The sequence below is a fragment of the Dromaius novaehollandiae genome, chromosome Z (assembly GCF_036370855.1).
Source record: "Dromaius novaehollandiae isolate bDroNov1 chromosome Z, bDroNov1.hap1, whole genome shotgun sequence".
NCBI classification, from domain to species: Eukaryota; Metazoa; Chordata; class Aves; order Casuariiformes; family Dromaiidae; genus Dromaius; species Dromaius novaehollandiae.
In genome coordinates this window covers 70493325-70512259 of record NC_088132.1, presented here as the reverse complement: position 1 = coordinate 70512259, position 18935 = coordinate 70493325, and the positions used below count along the sequence as shown (strand labels likewise).

Genomic DNA, 18935 nt, shown 5'->3' with positions numbered 1-18935 from the left:
CTGTACAAACCAGATCAGGATTCAGATCTTGCTTTCAGATTCTCTAAAAATTTCAAATCTAGGGCATGAAGCATATCAAATTGAAGTCAATATAATCTTTTTATTACATTATATCTTTACTACGAGCAGAGCTCAACAAGCTCTGAAGGATAATACGATCTATAGGGATCACTGGGATACAAAATATTTAAGAAACACTTTTGATAGGAATTCTTAGAAAAATCCTGCTATTAACTAATTATTTAAGATGATAAAGTCAGTTATTAAAAACTAGGTCCAACTTATCTGCAACCTAGTATTCACTCAACAGTGCATATACTTAAGTATTACAGCTCTTTCCAAAGTACTAACCAGCTACAGAATTAAGCTTCAAACGTTGTTCTAAGGTCACTCCTGAAGACTGGAGGGTTGCTTGTATATGACTTAAAAGTGACGAGACAACAGACTCTTCATCTGCATTCTTACATGCTTTTCTGTTCAGCTGCATTTGATACCAAACAACTTTCTTATATAGTAATTGCCATAGTACAGTCAACCTGTAGTTCAGGAAGTGTAATATTATGAAAAATTAAAAGGTTAGCAAATTTACTTTTGGTTATTCTCTATATAATGCAGACAAAAAATATTTTCTTGTATTTTGTGGTATGGATCTAAAAATTACATATTATTTTATGTTAAAACAATTCCACTGACTATAATAAAGGGGGGGAAAAATCACTTTTTGCCCTAATGTTTGCTTTTTTATCACCAAACATTGTTATGCCTACATATATTCAGAAGACTCAATCTACTTCAAGCACCCAAATGCTGGCTTCAAAATGAATTTGTGGCTGTCTAAAGAATAGAGAAATGAAATAACCTCAATAAACCTTCAAAACAGGTAACAGTCTTTATAAATTAAATCAATGAAAAATACAATAGCGTAACAGAAAAAAGCGAAGCCAGTGAAAAGGCTGACTGCAGAGCACAAATCTAGGGCTGTAAAGTCCCTGCAGTCCAGTACAGTACTATTAGATGTATCAGCTCAGATTTGCAACAGGCTTGTGAGTAAAAACATCTTAAACTGCAATACCTGGACTGATGCTAGACTACCAGGCAACCTGGTGTGAGTTGTTAGCCCACCAATTATCTCTCAGCTCACTGGCAGTAATTAGTTAAGTCCCCATAACTGAACTACATTCAACTATATGTCTGAGCCCTAATCTGCATGCTTTAATAGTTTGTTAGATTTTTCCACACAGAAAAAAAAAAAGGATGTTATAATTACTGTATGATTAAGAAATAAAACGGTAGTTCAAATATTTTTTCCCTGCAGAGATCAATCATACCTTTTTTCTGTTTTTTCATCATGGTTTATTGTTTGAGGGGGCTCTCTGAGCAGAGATTTCACTGAGCTGAATTGCTGAGTAGCACTCTCATCAAGAACTAGGAAAATAGGTACCACAAGGGAGTCAAGCTCCACAAGACTATTAACATCAGGAGATGCAAAAAAATTCTCATACTGTGGTATACACATGCTACTTAGTGTGTGAGAAACCATCCTTAAAAGACAGAAGCATGCCAAAAGGTTTTTTGAGAACAACTGATCTTGTTGCTGAATAAGGATCAGTTTTATAGTTTGTAACGTCAGCTTTGCCACATGCCCAGTCAGACTGGCTCTTGAATGCCCATACAGGAGAGTTAAACACTGCTGAAAATATTTTAACATATAATGCACCCAGTGAGTATTCTTCACAGTCTTGTTTAAAAATGCATCCTGGTTTAGTGAAGGGCATTTCATGAACTGCAGCATGTTGAAAAAATGGGTGAAGCAGTTTACTGTATAATTCAGCAAAGTATCTTTCTCTTGCATATTTTTTGAAACTCCTATCTGCCATGCAGTAAGGAGATTTTTCTGAACAGAATTTAGTTCCACCGATAAGTTATCTTTTTCTTCAGTAACATCTTTTGCATGAATAGTATCAAACATCGATGCAAATTCCAAACGGCCTTGATCAGCTTTACTAACAAATGAACTGATTCTTTGGCTAGAGAAGCTGGACGGGCTATTTTGAAACTGCTTTTCATCATCTGATTCTTCTTCACAATCCTAAATCAGACAGGGGAAAAAAAAAAGTTTAATTCAAGCCCATTTTCTAAGAACAGACTGCAAGAAATTACAGTTCTGTTGGTCTCACAAATGAATCTTTATTCTCCATTAATTTCCTGTGTAGCTATTCTGGATAAGGCAGCTACATTGCTAGTAAATGTAATTCCTTAGCAGTTTCATTTAGAGTGAAAACCTAGATATGGTTATTTGTAATAGCTGTGTAGATAGAAATCTATTACCTAACAAAAAAAAATTACACTGTACATACAACAACAGTTTCTAAAACAGAAACTGAAATCCTGTCCTTTACTACTAAGAGAAGCATAGAACATCAGGAAGTGTTTCTTCCAGATATCTGTAAGGTATTAAAACCATTTACCAAAAGCTCAGATACACGTCCTAGAATGAGAAACTCCATCAGAGAAACAAATTAAAAGACAAAGCATGAAGTGGAGTTGGGAAAGGTTGCACAATGACTTCGATCATAGAGCCATTCTACCTAAAAACATATTCAGATTTTAGAATTGATGCAAGTCTAAAATTGAGGATAAGTATTTTATTTACTAATAATATTATTTACTAATTTACTATTTACTAATACTGTTATACTTAATATACTTCATAGCTCTTGTATGTGTAACATTATACGGTGAAGCTAAAAATAGAACAAACTGATGGAGATGTACATCAGTATGTATTTCTAAAAAAGTTATTTCGTTTCTGACAGAATACTAAGATGTTTGAAAACAAAAGTGTCATTTGAGAAAAATCAACCATCTCTTGTACCTATAAAAAATTGAGAACTTAACCAAATATGAAATTACTTTAAATATCCTTAGTAAGCGCAAATATACCTAAAATATTTTTTAAAAACTCTTTACATTTATAACATCTTAAAATTAAATCATTTGCCTAATTATAGGTGTAAAAAATGCTATTAAATACCTGTAAATCCGTGGTTTTCTCACTCATTTCTGTTGTGTCCTCCTCCAGGAATTTTGGAATGGTGGGAAAGATAGAGCTTTGATTTTGACTGTGTTTCAAAAGACTAGCTTTTAAAGACAATAGTGATCGTAAGCCCAGCCGTCTCCCTTTAGACTAAAAGAAACAATAATAATGCAAAACATGTTATATGTCTCTAGTAACAACAAACCAAACTTCCTAACCAAAACAAGGAATCTGGTCCCTGCTATAAAAAGCTTTAATTTGAAAACCCCAGACAGAAAGAGAGAACAGGTCAGAGGGCATGTTGCAGAGAAACAAACTATCATTTGGCTATGCTTTGGGAACGCAGTATGTTTTCTACACCAGACTTTATTTTACTTCATGCTGAAAGAATATGCTTTCTTGATCTGTCAAATGATCCCACAAACTTCCAAATACGTAGGACTTTCTTGTGTTCTTAATAACAATACACCTGTAAGTCCTCAAATCCTTGTCCACTCTTCTATCTCATTCATGAAAGCCATCATATCATGCATCTCCAAAAATTCAAAATACAAACAGCCACTGGAAGACAATTGGCATTCAGTGTCTATTAGCAAACACAAAACCTCTCAATATCTATTACATCTTAGGGATTTAGGTGGTTGATAGTAGCTGCAAAAGCCCTTCTTTCAAAGATTTCCCTTTTTCCATATTTACCTCAATTTGTAAGTGACTGAAAAATAAACCCAAAAGCGGTCTAGCGAGCTTGAATTGACAATGCCAGTTGAGGACCTAATGGGTACATGCTCGCATTATCACTGGGACTGCTGTTGCCTGCTCTAAAACAGCAGCAACCTCTCTAAGATAGAGAGGTTTTAGAGCATCCTTTCTGAATCATTCTGAAAGGATGAACTGGTCAGAGTAGCATAATATCTGTCACTGCTCTGATCCAACTCTATAGATACATAAATCCATTCAATTTCTTTTAAAGTTATCTGAAGAGATTTTATAATGACAGTTTAGACCGTCCCCTTTATTACATTTCACTGAAACGCTACCCAAACAAAGGAACAGTTTCAGAGAAAACTGTGTATTCAGTGTTTTCCAAATCAGTGTTCTCAAAACAAAAGTATAATTTAAAGGAATCTATGCAAATTTCACAATAAAGTAAATCGAGGTATTTTGTTTAAAATTGTGCATTTTTATACTTATCAAGTTTTTTACTTAAAGCCCATGAACAAAATCCATAACTTTACCTTACAGTTCATGAAATTCTGACGGATATTTTCAAGCCGTTGGGTTGAATCAAGCAAAAGGGATCTTACAAATCCTGATGGTGAAAGGTTGTTAGGAAATCTTAGCACTGTTATCATGTATCCGTCCGAAACAAGGAGGTAGGGTAATCTCGAGTGTGAAGCAACAGAGAATCTCTGTCTCAAAAGGTCACTTTCAGAAGCTGAAGAACCAAGAGACTGACTAGAGTCTTGACACAAAGAGTGCTGCTGTCTAGCAAGTAAAATAAAGATACATAAAAAAATGAGAAGCAACTATCATGTGCAAAAATCATTAATGGAATAGAGTGAAAATAACTTCTGAACATTTTATACCACTTACACAAAAAGCTAGATAATAAAATTATGATACAGAAATTTAATGCCAAATTGGAAATGATATGATTTATATAATATTTCCTAACAAAATAATATGAAAATACTTAAAGTTGTTTTTAATTCACAGAGTTGCAACTGTAGAAAAATACTGACATCTTGCACAAATCCAAGGTGGTCATCCTGCAAAACTTTAGATGCTTGCTTAAATTTATGTATTCTGAGGAGAGCTACTGGCATGACAGTGTATGAAAAATGCTTCCAAGATGAAATGCTAAGTAACTTCAAATAAAGTCATGTATGAAAAAAGACACCCAAAATCAGAATCTTAGTATTTCAGAATCAGCTCAGTCATTTAACAGAAATATTTTAAATTAAAACACAAAGGTCCAAAGCTATTTCTTACAATGAAAAGACTGGAGATCCAGAAAGCTCTCCTGTGCATGCGTTCTAATATTAACACCATCAATGTGTTCAATAACTGTTTTTTTTCTGTTTCCTGACAGTCAAAAGTTAGTAGATTATTTCAAATCTAAGGGAGCTGCATATATTAAATAAACGTACTTAACATATTTTAATACATTTCAATATCTGATTTTTCAATATGCCAGTGTAATAGGGTATTATGATCCTTTCTTGTAATATATGCATTTCATCCACTTTTGTATATCGAAGGCTGCAATAATCCTTGATACTTTTAAAAGATTATAGAAGATACTAGATCTTTAATATTAGTCTGTTTTAAGTTATGTATGTCTCTGCTTGCCAACTGTATAAATACCAATTCTAACTTAAGAAAATAACTGCTAAAAATAAGTTAGTTTTACTGTGATCCATAAAAACAACATGCAATGGATGCATTATCTAAAGAAGACTAGATATAGTCTAGAAACTTCTAGATTATATTTAAGATATTTCTAAGATATGATGAAACCAAGCATTTTAGAAATACCGTATAAACAAACACCAGTAAAGATTTGAATGTTTTGTGGGGTAATACATTTATACACTATCTGGCTTTAGTCAGGCAACTCTAATAGGACTTTTTAAAAGAATATAGTAATGTTAACATTTCATGTTGTTTCTTCTAAGTATTCAGGTTGCATTACTTTTTGTAATGCACAGTTTGAGCTAAAAAAAGTGCTCTCAGATCTCCTTTACTTATCCCCCCTGCAACCCCAAAACCACAGTTTCAAAATTTGGACCTGGAATAACCAAAATGTATTTCAACACCTAACTATTTTTTGTCTGTGCAAATATCTTATTTAAAAGATTTAATATAGAAATGTGATATTAAGTCCTGTAAGTAAAATTGTCCTGTTGTCAATAAGGAAATCTCACTGGATTAATATTAACCTATACTTCTGGCATTTCCATAAAAGTTGATTTCTCTCTACACTAAAAAACCAATATTTTTAATTATCATTAATTTCATAAACACTTAAACATGTAACAGCCCCAAAAGTCACTTAAATAACATATACTTACATTGCCACAATGCCAATTTTTCATCAGGACAAACCCATTATAAGAAATAGAAGAGAACTATGAATGAGAAACAGATATTGAGAAGAAAGACACAAGGAAAGCAAAAGACTGAATTTGAAAGATGAATTTATTTAAAATTGTAAAAAATACATCAGAAACTAAGATATGATCATACGACAAAGACATATAACCATTTTCAAACTCTTTTACCTGTATGTTATTAGGGGATGAAATGGAATAAACTCTGCTGGTCCAAATTCTACAGAGCAGCCTGAAGTAATCAAGGTCAGCAATTCACCCATAGAAGTCAATAAAATCAAAGATCCACGTTTTAACATGCAAGCCAAGAAAAGGCTATCAGGAGTCCAACTCATGTCGCCAACCCAATAAGACCTAAATAGGGCAGGGAAAATATTTGTCTCTCTCTGTCAAATCACTGTAACAAAAGTCAGGATAATTTTGGGGGAGATGGGGGAGACAGGCCGGGCTGGGACACCACAGTAACAGGAGAAACAATATTAGTTACTGACCTGACAAACTTGGATGGGACCATGCTATTCTTGCTACTGCAACCTTTAAGGCTACCCGAAACAGTTACAAAATTCTGTGTGTTCAAAAACAAAATTTGAGTTGCCTAAAAAGAAAAAGCACAATGGAAAAGTTTGTATCAAAATACCATTATTGTTAAAGAAAAAGAAAAAGCTTTCTATTAGCAATTTATGAATTAAATTTGATATACTGGAAAAATTATATGAAAGTGACATTAAAACTTAGCATTACTATTTAGAGCACTAGTTAACTCTTACATATATTTCTAAACTTGAAAAATAATTAAATCTTATTATATGCATTCTGTCTCTCTCTTTTTTTTCCCCTAATATCCCAGAAATAATCTAAGATCCCTCTTATCTGGTCTTACTGGTGAATAAGCATTGGGGCTTTGAAACACTGCATCACCTCCTCTTCAACATTACATAGGCTGGTCAATATTTCCTCACATCAACAGCACTAAAACCTACAAAAAGATGTGGGCTGAGATTTGGACTCCTTGAATTGTTAGAAGGAATACCTTTATGCAGTGGGACCATAATCTCTTTCCCATCTTCGGCTGGGGCCTGACTGAGAATCATCCAAAACCTTTGCAGATACTATGCCTAAATTTAGTTTCTTTCTTATGGTACTTCTGGAAGATTCTAGATGAAAGACTGGCTGGTATGGAGTTCTTAACTGAATAACACCATTCAAAGAATTGCAAGTTGGGGCAGAACTTCTTGGCTGTGGGTACTGATATGAATGTAATCCAATGCCTTGCTGAAAATCACTTCTAAAACAATTCAGTAGACCACTTTTATCGGACTTCATTCCAACTGAAGTATTAGCTTAAGTGATACACTGTCTATCGTTCATACCTTTGGATCATTTTGATTAACAGCTACTGCAAGTAAAAGTCCATCTCTTGCAAATGCAGTTAGCAAAGCTCCTCTTGACTTCACAGACACACACTGAGGAACCAGATTAGCAAGAGAACAAGTCTGCTGTACCCAGTGAATCTGATATGGCAAAGAACTAAATACCAAAAAAGAACAACAAAAGCAAGAGGTTATTCGGCAGCACTGAATGGAATGATTCATACATCAGAAAAAATCCAACCAAAACAGAGAAACACAAAACATATATATATATAAAAAATCACATTGTCTTCAACACCATTATAGACAAAAGATATTTGGGATTTACAAGAGTTTAAAAATGGTCTCTAAGTGATAAGAATGATTTTTATGAGATGGAAATTCGGGCTGTGCATATAAAACATCCCAATAAATGCAGATACACGCTACATAACTAGGACATTCATATTCCAGCCAGGAGCAGCCTCATCAGACAGCATAACATCATCAAACACAGCGCAATTCAGAATTTGAAAAGGAAGTTAACCGTAAACTTCTCTAAACAAAAATCTATAAAGATTCAAAACATGACAGAAAACATGAGAGTAAGACTGCACTTGAAAGAATGCTAACTAACAGATAAAAAATAAAGATGAAAAGTTATGATGGAGAAAAAAATATATAACTAACTAAAGAGATTGAGTGACAGTAGGCATAAAATATTAAGTGAAATGGTTGAGAAATGTTACAATTTCAGGCTGCAAATACTATAGCATACAAGGAGAAAATAGTCTTTCTCATGCACTTCTACACTGGGCCTACACTAGGAATATTATGCTCTCTTTGATTTGTTGTATTATCATCAGAAACGTACTACCACGCTACTGACAAATTGAGTGAAGAGCGGTAGCTTTTAGTAAGGCAAGGAGGAAGTCATCAATGTTAATTTTGAAAAAGCATCAGTTGCACGATTTCAAATGTAGGACATCCTGCAGAGGATATATGCTGTTAAACTCACATGGAGTGACTATACATGTACTCAGAACCATTTTCAATTGTATTTTTAAGTGGTTGTACCAGTCTAACTCTATCAGTAGATAATAATCTCCTAGTTAAAAATAAATAAATACATCTATACATTCTAGGTGTAGGAGATGACAAAGGGAACAGAAAACACATACAATAGATGAATATTTATAATAAAGAAGAGAAAGAGATATATGGGCATTTAAAGCTGTAAAGCATATACTAGTAACATGAGCAAAAGCAAGAAAATGAGAATCTGTTAGCGCTATTCAAAAAACCTCCTGACAGTGAAAAACACATCTGTGTGCAGGCACAGGTATGTATAGATACTCACATATATACTGTGATAAATACATTCAGTTTTATTTAGGTGTAAACCATTTTTCAATAATGAACTATAGAACATATATATGCTGTTTCATTCACCACATTTAAATACCTCAGAATTACTATTTTGTCCATGTACAGATATATAATGTGATGCAAGCTATGAAGGTACATATGCAAATACAGACAGGTGTTTGTAACCATTAGCTAACTGTATATTATGCAAATAGCATGTGCTGATATGCGGCTTTGAATCCTGACTCTGAAGCACTTTATTATAAACTCTTCCTCTTAAACTAATATAATTTCAAATAGCTTTGAACTCACCTAACACATCTGAGGCTATTTTCATACCACCGGAGAGCCAAAAATGTGAGCACCAAGCACTCTCCGGAGTAGAACACAAAAGTGCACAAACAGCAATCACCCAGAATCTGGAGGAAAACAATCACACAAACAAAAAAAAACCAACCAAAACCCGATTACGCACCGTTTCCTGTATAATGACTTATGTATTTAGCTCTATAGCTATTACAATTCAGATTAAATAACATAATGTTGTCATTCAGAAATGTAAAGGCAGATGAGAAGACACTGGGCTAGATGAACTTTGAGCTGATCCAGTTTGGCCGTTCTTATGCTGTTATTAAACCTAATATGAACTGAACAATTAGGCCTACACACAACACCAAAGACATAACTCTTAGAACTCACTGTAGCTTCTGAGGCTCCAATTTACTTAAGAGAGGAGAAGTGTTGATTTAGGGCTTGTTTTTTTTTTTACCTCATTCTGTATGAAAGAAGCATGCACTCCAGTTTCTTTCTCATCAGTAGAAGGCAACATGACTGACTCATCAGGCAAAATTTGCGTCCAACGCCCAGCCACTGAAGAATTTTTAGAATAGTATGTGCTTTCATGCTCTGTGCTCTCCCACACAAAGACACATGCCGTAGGAGTAGTGAATAGTACCTTTCTGCCATCTCCAGATATATACAAGTACAATCGCATTAAACACTCTGGAAAAAAAAACAATGAATCAGAATAGTTTCTTCTTTTCTGTTGGATTTATATTCTACAAAGAAAGGAAATTTCTTTCTTATCAGTCACAACAAATTCAAGCTTCCATGTTGAAGACCTTATATTTCCAAATCTGATCACTAGTAGCAGACCTTCTGCAGTGGTAATGTCAGACTGGATCATCATTTTTATACATTCTATGAATTTCACGTAGATCTTTCCAGAGGAGATGTTTCTTGAAATCTTGAAGTCTTACATGATAATTATGAATAAATGCATAAGTTGCATTGCCATGCAGATCAATGCTCCGAAAGGCCCCGCCATTCCAAAAACAGTCAATGTTGAGAGGCCTAGGTGCCTCCCAAGAGCAACACGGCCCACACACCAAAAGCTCTGCATGCCTCTCACGATCGGCGGCTCCCGCCAGCTATCGATAGGCATCGCTATCCATCGGCAGCGATATTATCGATGCCGATGGATATCGATGCCTACCGATAGGTGTGGAATTGGACAGGCTTCGATGCCCCTCGTTATTGAGAGGTACGAATGGCGAGACTCCTTGCATGCCTAACAAGAATAGGAGCGGCCATGGCCACGGCCCAAAACCCAGCCCAAAACCTAAAATGCACGTCCAGATCGACACCTAGCCACACCAATCGATACTTATGCACACCCCTCCACATCCATGCCTACCCCTGGCTACGCAGCTGTCGACATCCACAGCTTGTCACGCAGAGAGACAGGGCTCGCTATCTCTGTGTGTCCTTCCCGCGCCATGCCTATGCAGATCAATGCTCCGGAAGGGCCCACGATCCCAAAAACGGTCAATGTCGAGGGGCCTCGGTGCTTCCCAAGAGCAACATGGCCCACACACCAAAAGCTCTGCATGCCTCTCGCGATTGGCTGCTCCCACCGCCTATCGAGAGGCATCGATATCCATCGGCAGCGATATTATCGATGCCGATGGATATCGATGCCTATCGATAGGTGTGGAATTGCACAGGCTTCGATGCCCCTCGACATCGAGAGCTATCGATGGCGAGACTCCTTGCATGCCTAACAAGAATAGGAGCGGCCACGGCCACGGCCCAAAACCTAAAATGCCCGTCCAGATCGACACCTAGCCACACCAATCGATACTTACGCACGCCCCTCCACATCCATGCCTACCCCTGGCTACGCAGCTGTCGACATCCACAGCTTGTCACGCAGAGAGACAGGGCTCGCTATCTCTGCGTGTCCTTCCCGCGCCATGCCTATGCAGATCAATGCTCCGGAAGGGCCCACGATCCCAAAAACGGTCAATGTCAAGAGGCCTCGCTGCTTCCCAAGACCAACACGGCCCACACACCAAAAGCTCTGCATGCCTCTCGCGATCGGCTGCTCTCGCTGCCTATCGAGAGGCATCGATATCCATCGGCAGCGATATTATCGATGCCGATGGATATCGATGCCTATCGATAGGTGTGGAATTAGACAGGCTTCGATGCCCCTCGAGATCGAGAGCTATCGATGGCGAGACTCCTTGCATGCCTAACAAGAATAGGAGCGGCCACGGCCACGGCCCAAAACCTAAAATACCCGTCCAGATCGACACCTAGCCACACCAATCGATACTTACGCACGCCCCTCCACATCCATGCCTACCCCTGGCTATGCAGCTGTCGACATCCACAGCTTGTCACGCAGAGAGACAGGGCTCGCTATCTCTGCGTGTCCTTCCCGCGCCATGCCTGTGGAGATCAATGCTCCGGAAGGGCCCACGATCCCAAAAATGGTCAATGTCAAGAGGCCTCGGTGCCTCCCGAGGGCAACACGGCCCACACACCAAAACCTCTGCATGCCTCTCGCGATCGGCTGCTCCCGCCGCCTATCGATAGGCATCGATATCCATCGGCAGCGATATTATCGATGCCGATGGATATCGATGCCTATCGATAGGTGTGGAATTGCACAGGCTTTGATGCCCCTCGAGATCGAGAGCTATCGATGGCGAGACTCCTTGCATGCCTAACAAGAATAGGAGCGGCCACGGCCATGGCCCCAAACCCGGCCCAAAAGCTAAAATGCATGTCCAGATCGACACCTAGCCACACCAATCGATACTTACGCACGCCCCTCCACATCCATGCCTACCCCTGGCTACGCAGCTGTCGACATCCACAGCTTGTCACGCAGAGAGACAGGGCTCGCTATCTCTGCGTGTCCTTCCCGCGCCATGCCTGTGGAGATCAATGCTCCGGAAGGGCCCACGATCCCAAAAACGGTCAATGTCGAGGGGTCTCGGTGCCTCCCGAGAGCAACACGGCCCACACACCAAAAGCTCTGCATGCCTCTCGCGATCGGCTGCTCCCGCCGCCTATCGATAGGCATCGATATCCATCGGCAGCGATATTATCGATGCCGATGGATATCGATGCCTATCGATAGGTGTGGAATTGCACAGGCTTCGATGCCCCTCGAGATTGAGAGCTATCGATGGCGAAAGTCCTTGCATACCTAACAAGAATAGGAGCGGCCACGGCCACGGCCCAAAACCTAAAATACCCGTCCAGATCGACACCTAGCCACACCAATCGATACTTACGCACGCCCCTCCACATCCATGCCTACCCCTGGCTACCCAGCTGTCGACATCCACAGCTTGTCACGCAGAGAGACAGGGCTCGCTATCTCTGCGTGTCCTTCCCGCGCCATGCCTATGCAGATCAATGCTCCGGAAGGGCCCACGATCCCAAAAACGGTCAATGTCGAGAGGCCTCGGTGCTTCCCAGGAGCAACAGGGCCCACACACCAAAAGCTCTGCATGCCTCTCGCGATCGGCTGCTCCCGCCGCCTATCGATAGGCATCGATATCCATCGGCAGCGATATTATCGATGCCGATGGATATCGATGCCTATCGATAGGTGTGGAATTGCACAGGCTTCGATGCCCCTCGACATCGAGAGCTATCGATGGCGAGACTCTCCTTGCATGCCTAACAAGAATAGGAGCGGCCACGGCCACGGCCCCAAACCCGGCCCAAAAGCTAAAATGCACGTCCAGATCGACACCTAGCCACACCAATCGATACTTACGCACGCCCCTCCACATCCATGCCTACCCCTGGCTACGCAGCTGTCGACATCCACAGCTTGTCACGCAGAGAGACAGGGCTCGCTATCTCTGCGTGTCCTTCCCGCACGATGCCTGTGGAGATCACTGCTCTGGAAGGGCCCACGATCCCAAAAACGGTCAATGTCGAGGGGTCTCGGTGCCTCCCGAGAGCAACACGGCCCACACACCAAAAGCTCTGCATGCCTCTCGCGATCGGCTGCTCCCGCCGCCTATCGATAGGCATCGATATCCATCGGCAGCGATATTATCGATGCCGATGGATATCGATGCCTATCGATAGGTGTGGAATTGCACAGGCTTTGATGCCCCTCGAGATCGAGAGCTATCGATGGCGAGACTCCTTGCATGCCTAACAAGAATAGGAGCGGCCACGGCCATGGCCCCAAACCCGGCCCAAAAGCTAAAATGCACCGTCCAGATCGACACCTAGCCACACCAATCGATACTTACGCATGCCCCTCCACATCCATGCCTACCCCTGGCTACGCAGCTGTCGACATCCACAGCTTGTCACGCAGAGAGACAGGGCTCGCTATCTCTGCGTGTCCTTCCCGCGCCATGCCTATGCAGATCAATGCTCCGGAAGGGCCCACGATCCCAAAAACGGTCAATGTCGAGAGGCCTCGGTGCTTCCCAGGAGCAACAGGGCCCACACACCAAAAGCTCTGCATGCCTCTCGAGATCGGCTGCTCTCGCCGCCTATCGATAGGCATCGATATCCATCGGCAGCGATATTATCGATGCCGATGGATATCGATGCCTATCGATAGGTGTGGAATTAGACAGGCTTCGATGCCCCTCGAGATCGAGAGCTATCGATGACGAGACTCCTTGCATGCCTAACAAGAATAGGAGTGGCCACGGCCACGGCCCAAAACCTAAAATACCCGTCCAGATCGACACCTAGCCACACCAATCGATACTTACGCACGCCCCTCCACATCCATGCCTACCCCTGGCTATGGAGCTGTCGACATCCACAGCTTGTCACGCAGAGAGACAGGGCTAGCTATCTCTGCGTGTCCTTCCCGCGCCATGCCTGTGGAGATCAATGCTCCGGAAGGGCCCACGATCCCAAAAACGGTCAATGTCGAGAGGCCTCGGTGCTTCCCAGGAGCAACAGGGCCCACACACCAAAAGCTCTGCATGCCTCTCGCGATCGGCTGCTCCCGCCGCCTATCGATAGGCATCGATATCCATCGGCAGCGATATTATCGATGCCGATGGATATCGATGCCTATCGATAGGTGTGGAATTGCACAGGCTTCGATGCCCCTCGACATCGAGAGCTATCGATGGCGAGACTCCTTGCATGCCTAACAAGAATAGGAGCGGCCACGGCCACGGCCCCAAACCTAAAATACCCGTCCAGATCGACACCTAGCCACACCAATCGATACTTACGCACGCCCCTCCACATCCATGCCTACCCCTGGCTACGCAGCTGTCGACATCCACAGCTTGTCACGCAGAGAGACAGGGCTCGCTATCTCTGCGTGTCCTTCCCGCGCCATGCCTATGCACATCAATGCTCCGGAAGGGCCCACGATCCCAAAAACGGTCAATGTCGAGAGGCCTCGGTGCTTCCCAGGAGCAACAGGGCCCACACACCAAAAGCTCTGCATGCCTCTCGAGATCGGCTGCTCTCGCCGCCTATCGATAGGCATCGATATCCATCGGCAGCGATATTATCGATGCCGATGGATATCGATGCCTATCGATAGGTGTGGAATTAGACAGGCTTCGATGCCCCTCGAGATCGAGAGCTATCGATGACGAGACTCCTTGCATGCCTAACAAGAATAGGAGCGGCCACGGCCATGGCCCAAAACCTAAAATACCCGTCCAGATCGACACCTAGCCACACCAATCGATACTTACGCACGCCCCTCCACATCCATGCCTACCCCTGGCTATGCAGCTGTCGACATCCACAGCTTGTCACGCAGAGAGACAGGGCTCGCTATCTCTGCGTGTCCTTCCCGCGCCATGCCTGTGGAGATCAATGCTCCGGAAGGGCCCACGATCCCAAAAATGGTCAATGTCGAGAGGCCTTGGTGCTTCCCAGGAGCAACAGGGCCCACACACCAAAAGCTCTGCATGCCTCTCGCGATCGGCTGCTCCCGCCGCCTATCGATAGGCATCGATATCCATCGGCAGCGATATTATCGATGCCGATGGATATCGATGCCTATCGATAGGTGTGGAATTGCACAGGCTTCGATGCCCCTCGACATCGAGAGCTATCGATGGCGAGACTCCTTGCATGCCTAACAAGAATAGGAGCGGCCACGGCCACGGCCCCAAACCTAAAATACCCGTCCAGATCGACACCTAGCCACACCAATCGATACTTACGCACGCCCCTCCACATCCATGCCTACCCCTGGCTACGCAGCTGTCGACATCCACAGCTTGTCACGCAGAGAGACAGGGCTCGCTATCTCTGCGTGTCCTTCCCGCGCCATGCCTATGCAGATCAATGCTCCAGAAATGGCCACGATCCCAAAAACGGTCAATGTCGAGGGGCCTCGGTGCTTCCCAAGAGCAACACGGCCCACACACCAAAAGCTCTCCATGCCTCTCGCGATCGGCTGCTCCCGCTGCCTATCGAGAGGCATCGATATCCATCGGCAGCGATATTATCGATGCCGATGGATATCGATGCCTATCGATAGGTGTGGGATTGCACAGGCTTCGATGCCCCTCGAGATCGAGAGCTATCGATGACGAGACTCCTTGCATGCCTAACAAGAATAGGAGCGGCCACGGCCACGGCCCAAAACCAGGCCCAAAACCTAAAATGCCCGTCCAGATCGACACCTAGCCACACCAATCGATACTTACGCACGCCCCTCCACATCCATGCCTACCCCTGGCTACGCAGCTGTCGACATCCACAGCTTGTCACGCAGAGAGACAGGGCTTGCTATCTCTGCGTGTCCTTCCCGCGCCATGCCTATGCAGATCAATGCTCCGGAAGGGCCCACGATCCCAAAAACGGTCAATGTCGAGAGGCCTCGGTGCTTCCCAGGAGCAACAGGGCCCACACACCAAAAGCTCTGCATGCCTCTCGCGATCGGCTGCTCCCGCCGCCTATCGATAGGCATCGATATCCATCGGCAGCGATATTATCGATGCCGATGGATATCGATGCCTATCGATAGGTGTGGAATTGCACAGGCTTCGATGCCCCTCGACATCGAGAGCTATCGATGGCGAGACTCCTTGCATGCCTAACAAGAATAGGAGCGGCCACGGCCACGGCCCAAAACCTAAAATACCCGTCCAGACCGACACCTAGCCACACCAATCGATACTTACGCACGCCCCTCCACATCCATGCCTACCCCTGGCTACGCAGCTGTCGACATCCACAGCTTGTCACGCAGAGAGACAGGGCTCGCTATCTCTGCGTGTCCTTCCCGCACGATGTCTGTGGAGATCACTGCTCCGGAAGGGCCCACGATCCCAAAAACGGTCAATGTCGAGGGGTCTCGGTGCCTCCCGAGAGCAACACGGCCCACACACCAAAACCTCTGCATGCCTCTCGCGATCGGCTGCTCTCGCCGCCTATCGATAGGCATCGATATCCATCGGCAGCGATATTATCGATGCTGATGGATATCGATGCCTATCGATAGGTGTGGAATTGCACAGGCTTCAATGCACCTCGAGATCGAGAGCTATCGATGGCGAGACTCCTTGCATGCCTAACAAGAATAGGAGCGGCCACGGCCACGGCCCCAAACCCGGCCCAAAAGCTAAAATGCACGTCCAGATCGACACCTAGCCACACCAATCGATACTTACGCACGCCCCTCCACATCCATGCCTACCCCTGGCTACGCAGCTGTCGACATCCACAGCTTGTCACGCAGAGAGACAGGGCTCGCTATCTCTGCGTGTCCTTCCCGCGCCATGCCTATGCAGATCAATGCTCCGGAAGGGCCCACGATCCCAAAAACGGTCAATGTCGAGGGGTCTCGGTGCCTCCCGAGAGCAACACGGCCCACACACCAAAAGCTCTGCATGCCTCTCGCGATCGGCTGCTCTCGCCGCCTATCGATAGGCATCGATATCCATCGGCAGCGATATTATCGATGCCGATGGATATCGATGCCTATCGATAGGTGTGGAATTGCACAGGCTTCGATGCCCCTTGAGATCGAGAGCTATCGATGGCGAGACTCCTTGCATGCCTAACAAGAATAGGAGTGGCCACGGCCCTGGCCCCAAACCCGGCCCAAAAGCTAAAATGCACCGTCCAGATCGACACCTAGCCACACCAATCGATACTTACGCATGCCCCTCCACATCCATGCCTACCCCTGGCTACGCAGCTGTCGACATCCACAGCTTGTCACGCAGAGAGACAGGGCTCGCTATCTCTGCGTGTCCTTCCCGCGCCATGCCTATGCAGATCAATGCTCCGGAAGGGCCCACGATCCCAAAAACGGTCAATGTCAAGAGGCCTCGCTGCTTCCCAGGAGCAACAGGGCCCACACACCAAAAGCTCTGCATGCCTCTCGAGATCGGCTGCTCTCGCCGCCTATCGATAGGCATCGATATCCATCGGCAGCGATATTATCGATGCCGATGGATATCGATGCCTATCGATAGGTGTGGAATTGCACAGGCTTCGATGCCCCTCGAGATCGAGAGCTATCGATGACGAGACTCCTTGCATGCCTAACAAGAATAGGAGTGGCCATGGCCAGGGCCCAAAACCAGGCCCAAAACCTAAAATGCCCGTCCAGATCGACACCTAGCCACACCAATCGATACTTACGCACGCCCCTCCACATCCATGTCTACCCATGGCTACGCAGCTGTCGACATCCACAGCTTGTCACGCAGAGAGACAGGGCTCGCTATCTCTGCGTGTCCTTCCCGCACGATGCCTGTGGAGATCAATGCTCCGGAAGGGCCCACGATCCCAAAAACGGTCAATGTCGAGGGGTCTCGGTGCCTCCCGAGAGCAACACGGCCCACACACCAAAACCTCTGCATGCCTCTCGCGATCGGCTGCTCTCGCCGCCTATCGATAGGCATCGATATCCATCGGCAGCGATATTATCGATGCCGATGGATATCGATGCCTATCGATAGGTGTGGAATTGCACAGGCTTCGATGCCCCTCGACATCGAGAGCTATCGATGGCGAGACTCCTTGCATGCCTAACAAGAATAGGAGTGGCCACGGCCACGGCCCCAAACCTAAAATACCCGTCCAGACCGACACCTAGCCACACCAATCGATACTTACGCACGCCCCTCCACATCCATGCCTACCCCTGGCTAGGCAGCTGTCGACATCCACAGCTTGTCACGCAGAGAGACAGGGCTCGCTATCTCTGCGTGTCCTTCCCGCGCCATGCCTATGCAGATCAATGCTCCGGAAGGGCCCACGATCCCAAAAACGGTCAATGTCAAGAGGCCTCGCTGCTTCCCAAGACCAACAGGGCCCACACACCAAAAGCTCTGCATGCCTCTCGAGATCGGCTGCTCTCGCCGCCTATCGATAGGCATCGATATCCATCGGCAGCGATATTATCGATGCCGATGGATATCGATGCCTATCGATAGGTGTGGAATTAGACAGGCTTCGATGCACCTCGAGATCGAGAGCTATTGATGACGAGACTCCTTGCATGCCTAACAAGAATAGGAGTGGCCACGGCCACGGCCCAAAACCTAAAATACCCGTCCAGATCGACACCTAGCCACACCAATCGATACTTACGCACGCCCCTCCACATCCATGCCTACCCCTGGCTATGCAGTTGTCGACATCCACAGCTTGTCACGCAGAGAGACAGGGCTCGCTATCTCTGCGTGTCCTTCCCGCGCCATGCCTATGCAGATCAATGCTCCGGAAGGGCCCACGATCCCAAAAACGGTCAATGTCAAGAGGCCTCGGTGCTTCCCAGGAGCAACAGGGCCC

The 18935-nt window shown here is 44.5% G+C and overlaps 1 protein-coding gene across 4 annotated transcripts in view; it reads right to left on the bottom strand.

The window, feature by feature from the left end:
- The window catches only part of LOC112983597 (ciliogenesis and planar polarity effector 1-like), a 239110-nt gene that overhangs the window by 42260 nt on the left and 177915 nt on the right, over positions 1–18935 (bottom strand). For 3 of the 4 annotated variants that reach the window (XM_064502755.1, XM_064502756.1, XM_064502758.1), the window contains exons 5-13: positions 9637–9869; positions 9180–9286; positions 7521–7677; positions 6642–6745; positions 6322–6504; positions 4273–4522; positions 3035–3187; positions 1329–2089; positions 352–536 (exon numbers count right to left, since the gene is read on the bottom strand). In XM_064502755.1, coding sequence (XP_064358825.1) covers positions 352–536; positions 1329–2089; positions 3035–3187; positions 4273–4522; positions 6322–6504; positions 6642–6745; positions 7521–7677; positions 9180–9286; positions 9637–9869 — 2133 coding nt within the window. The remainder of the gene's footprint in view (positions 1–351; positions 537–1328; positions 2090–3034; positions 3188–4272; positions 4523–6321; positions 6505–6641; positions 6746–7520; positions 7678–9179; positions 9287–9636; positions 9870–18935) is intronic. The other variant, XM_064502757.1, reaches the window with a different exon arrangement.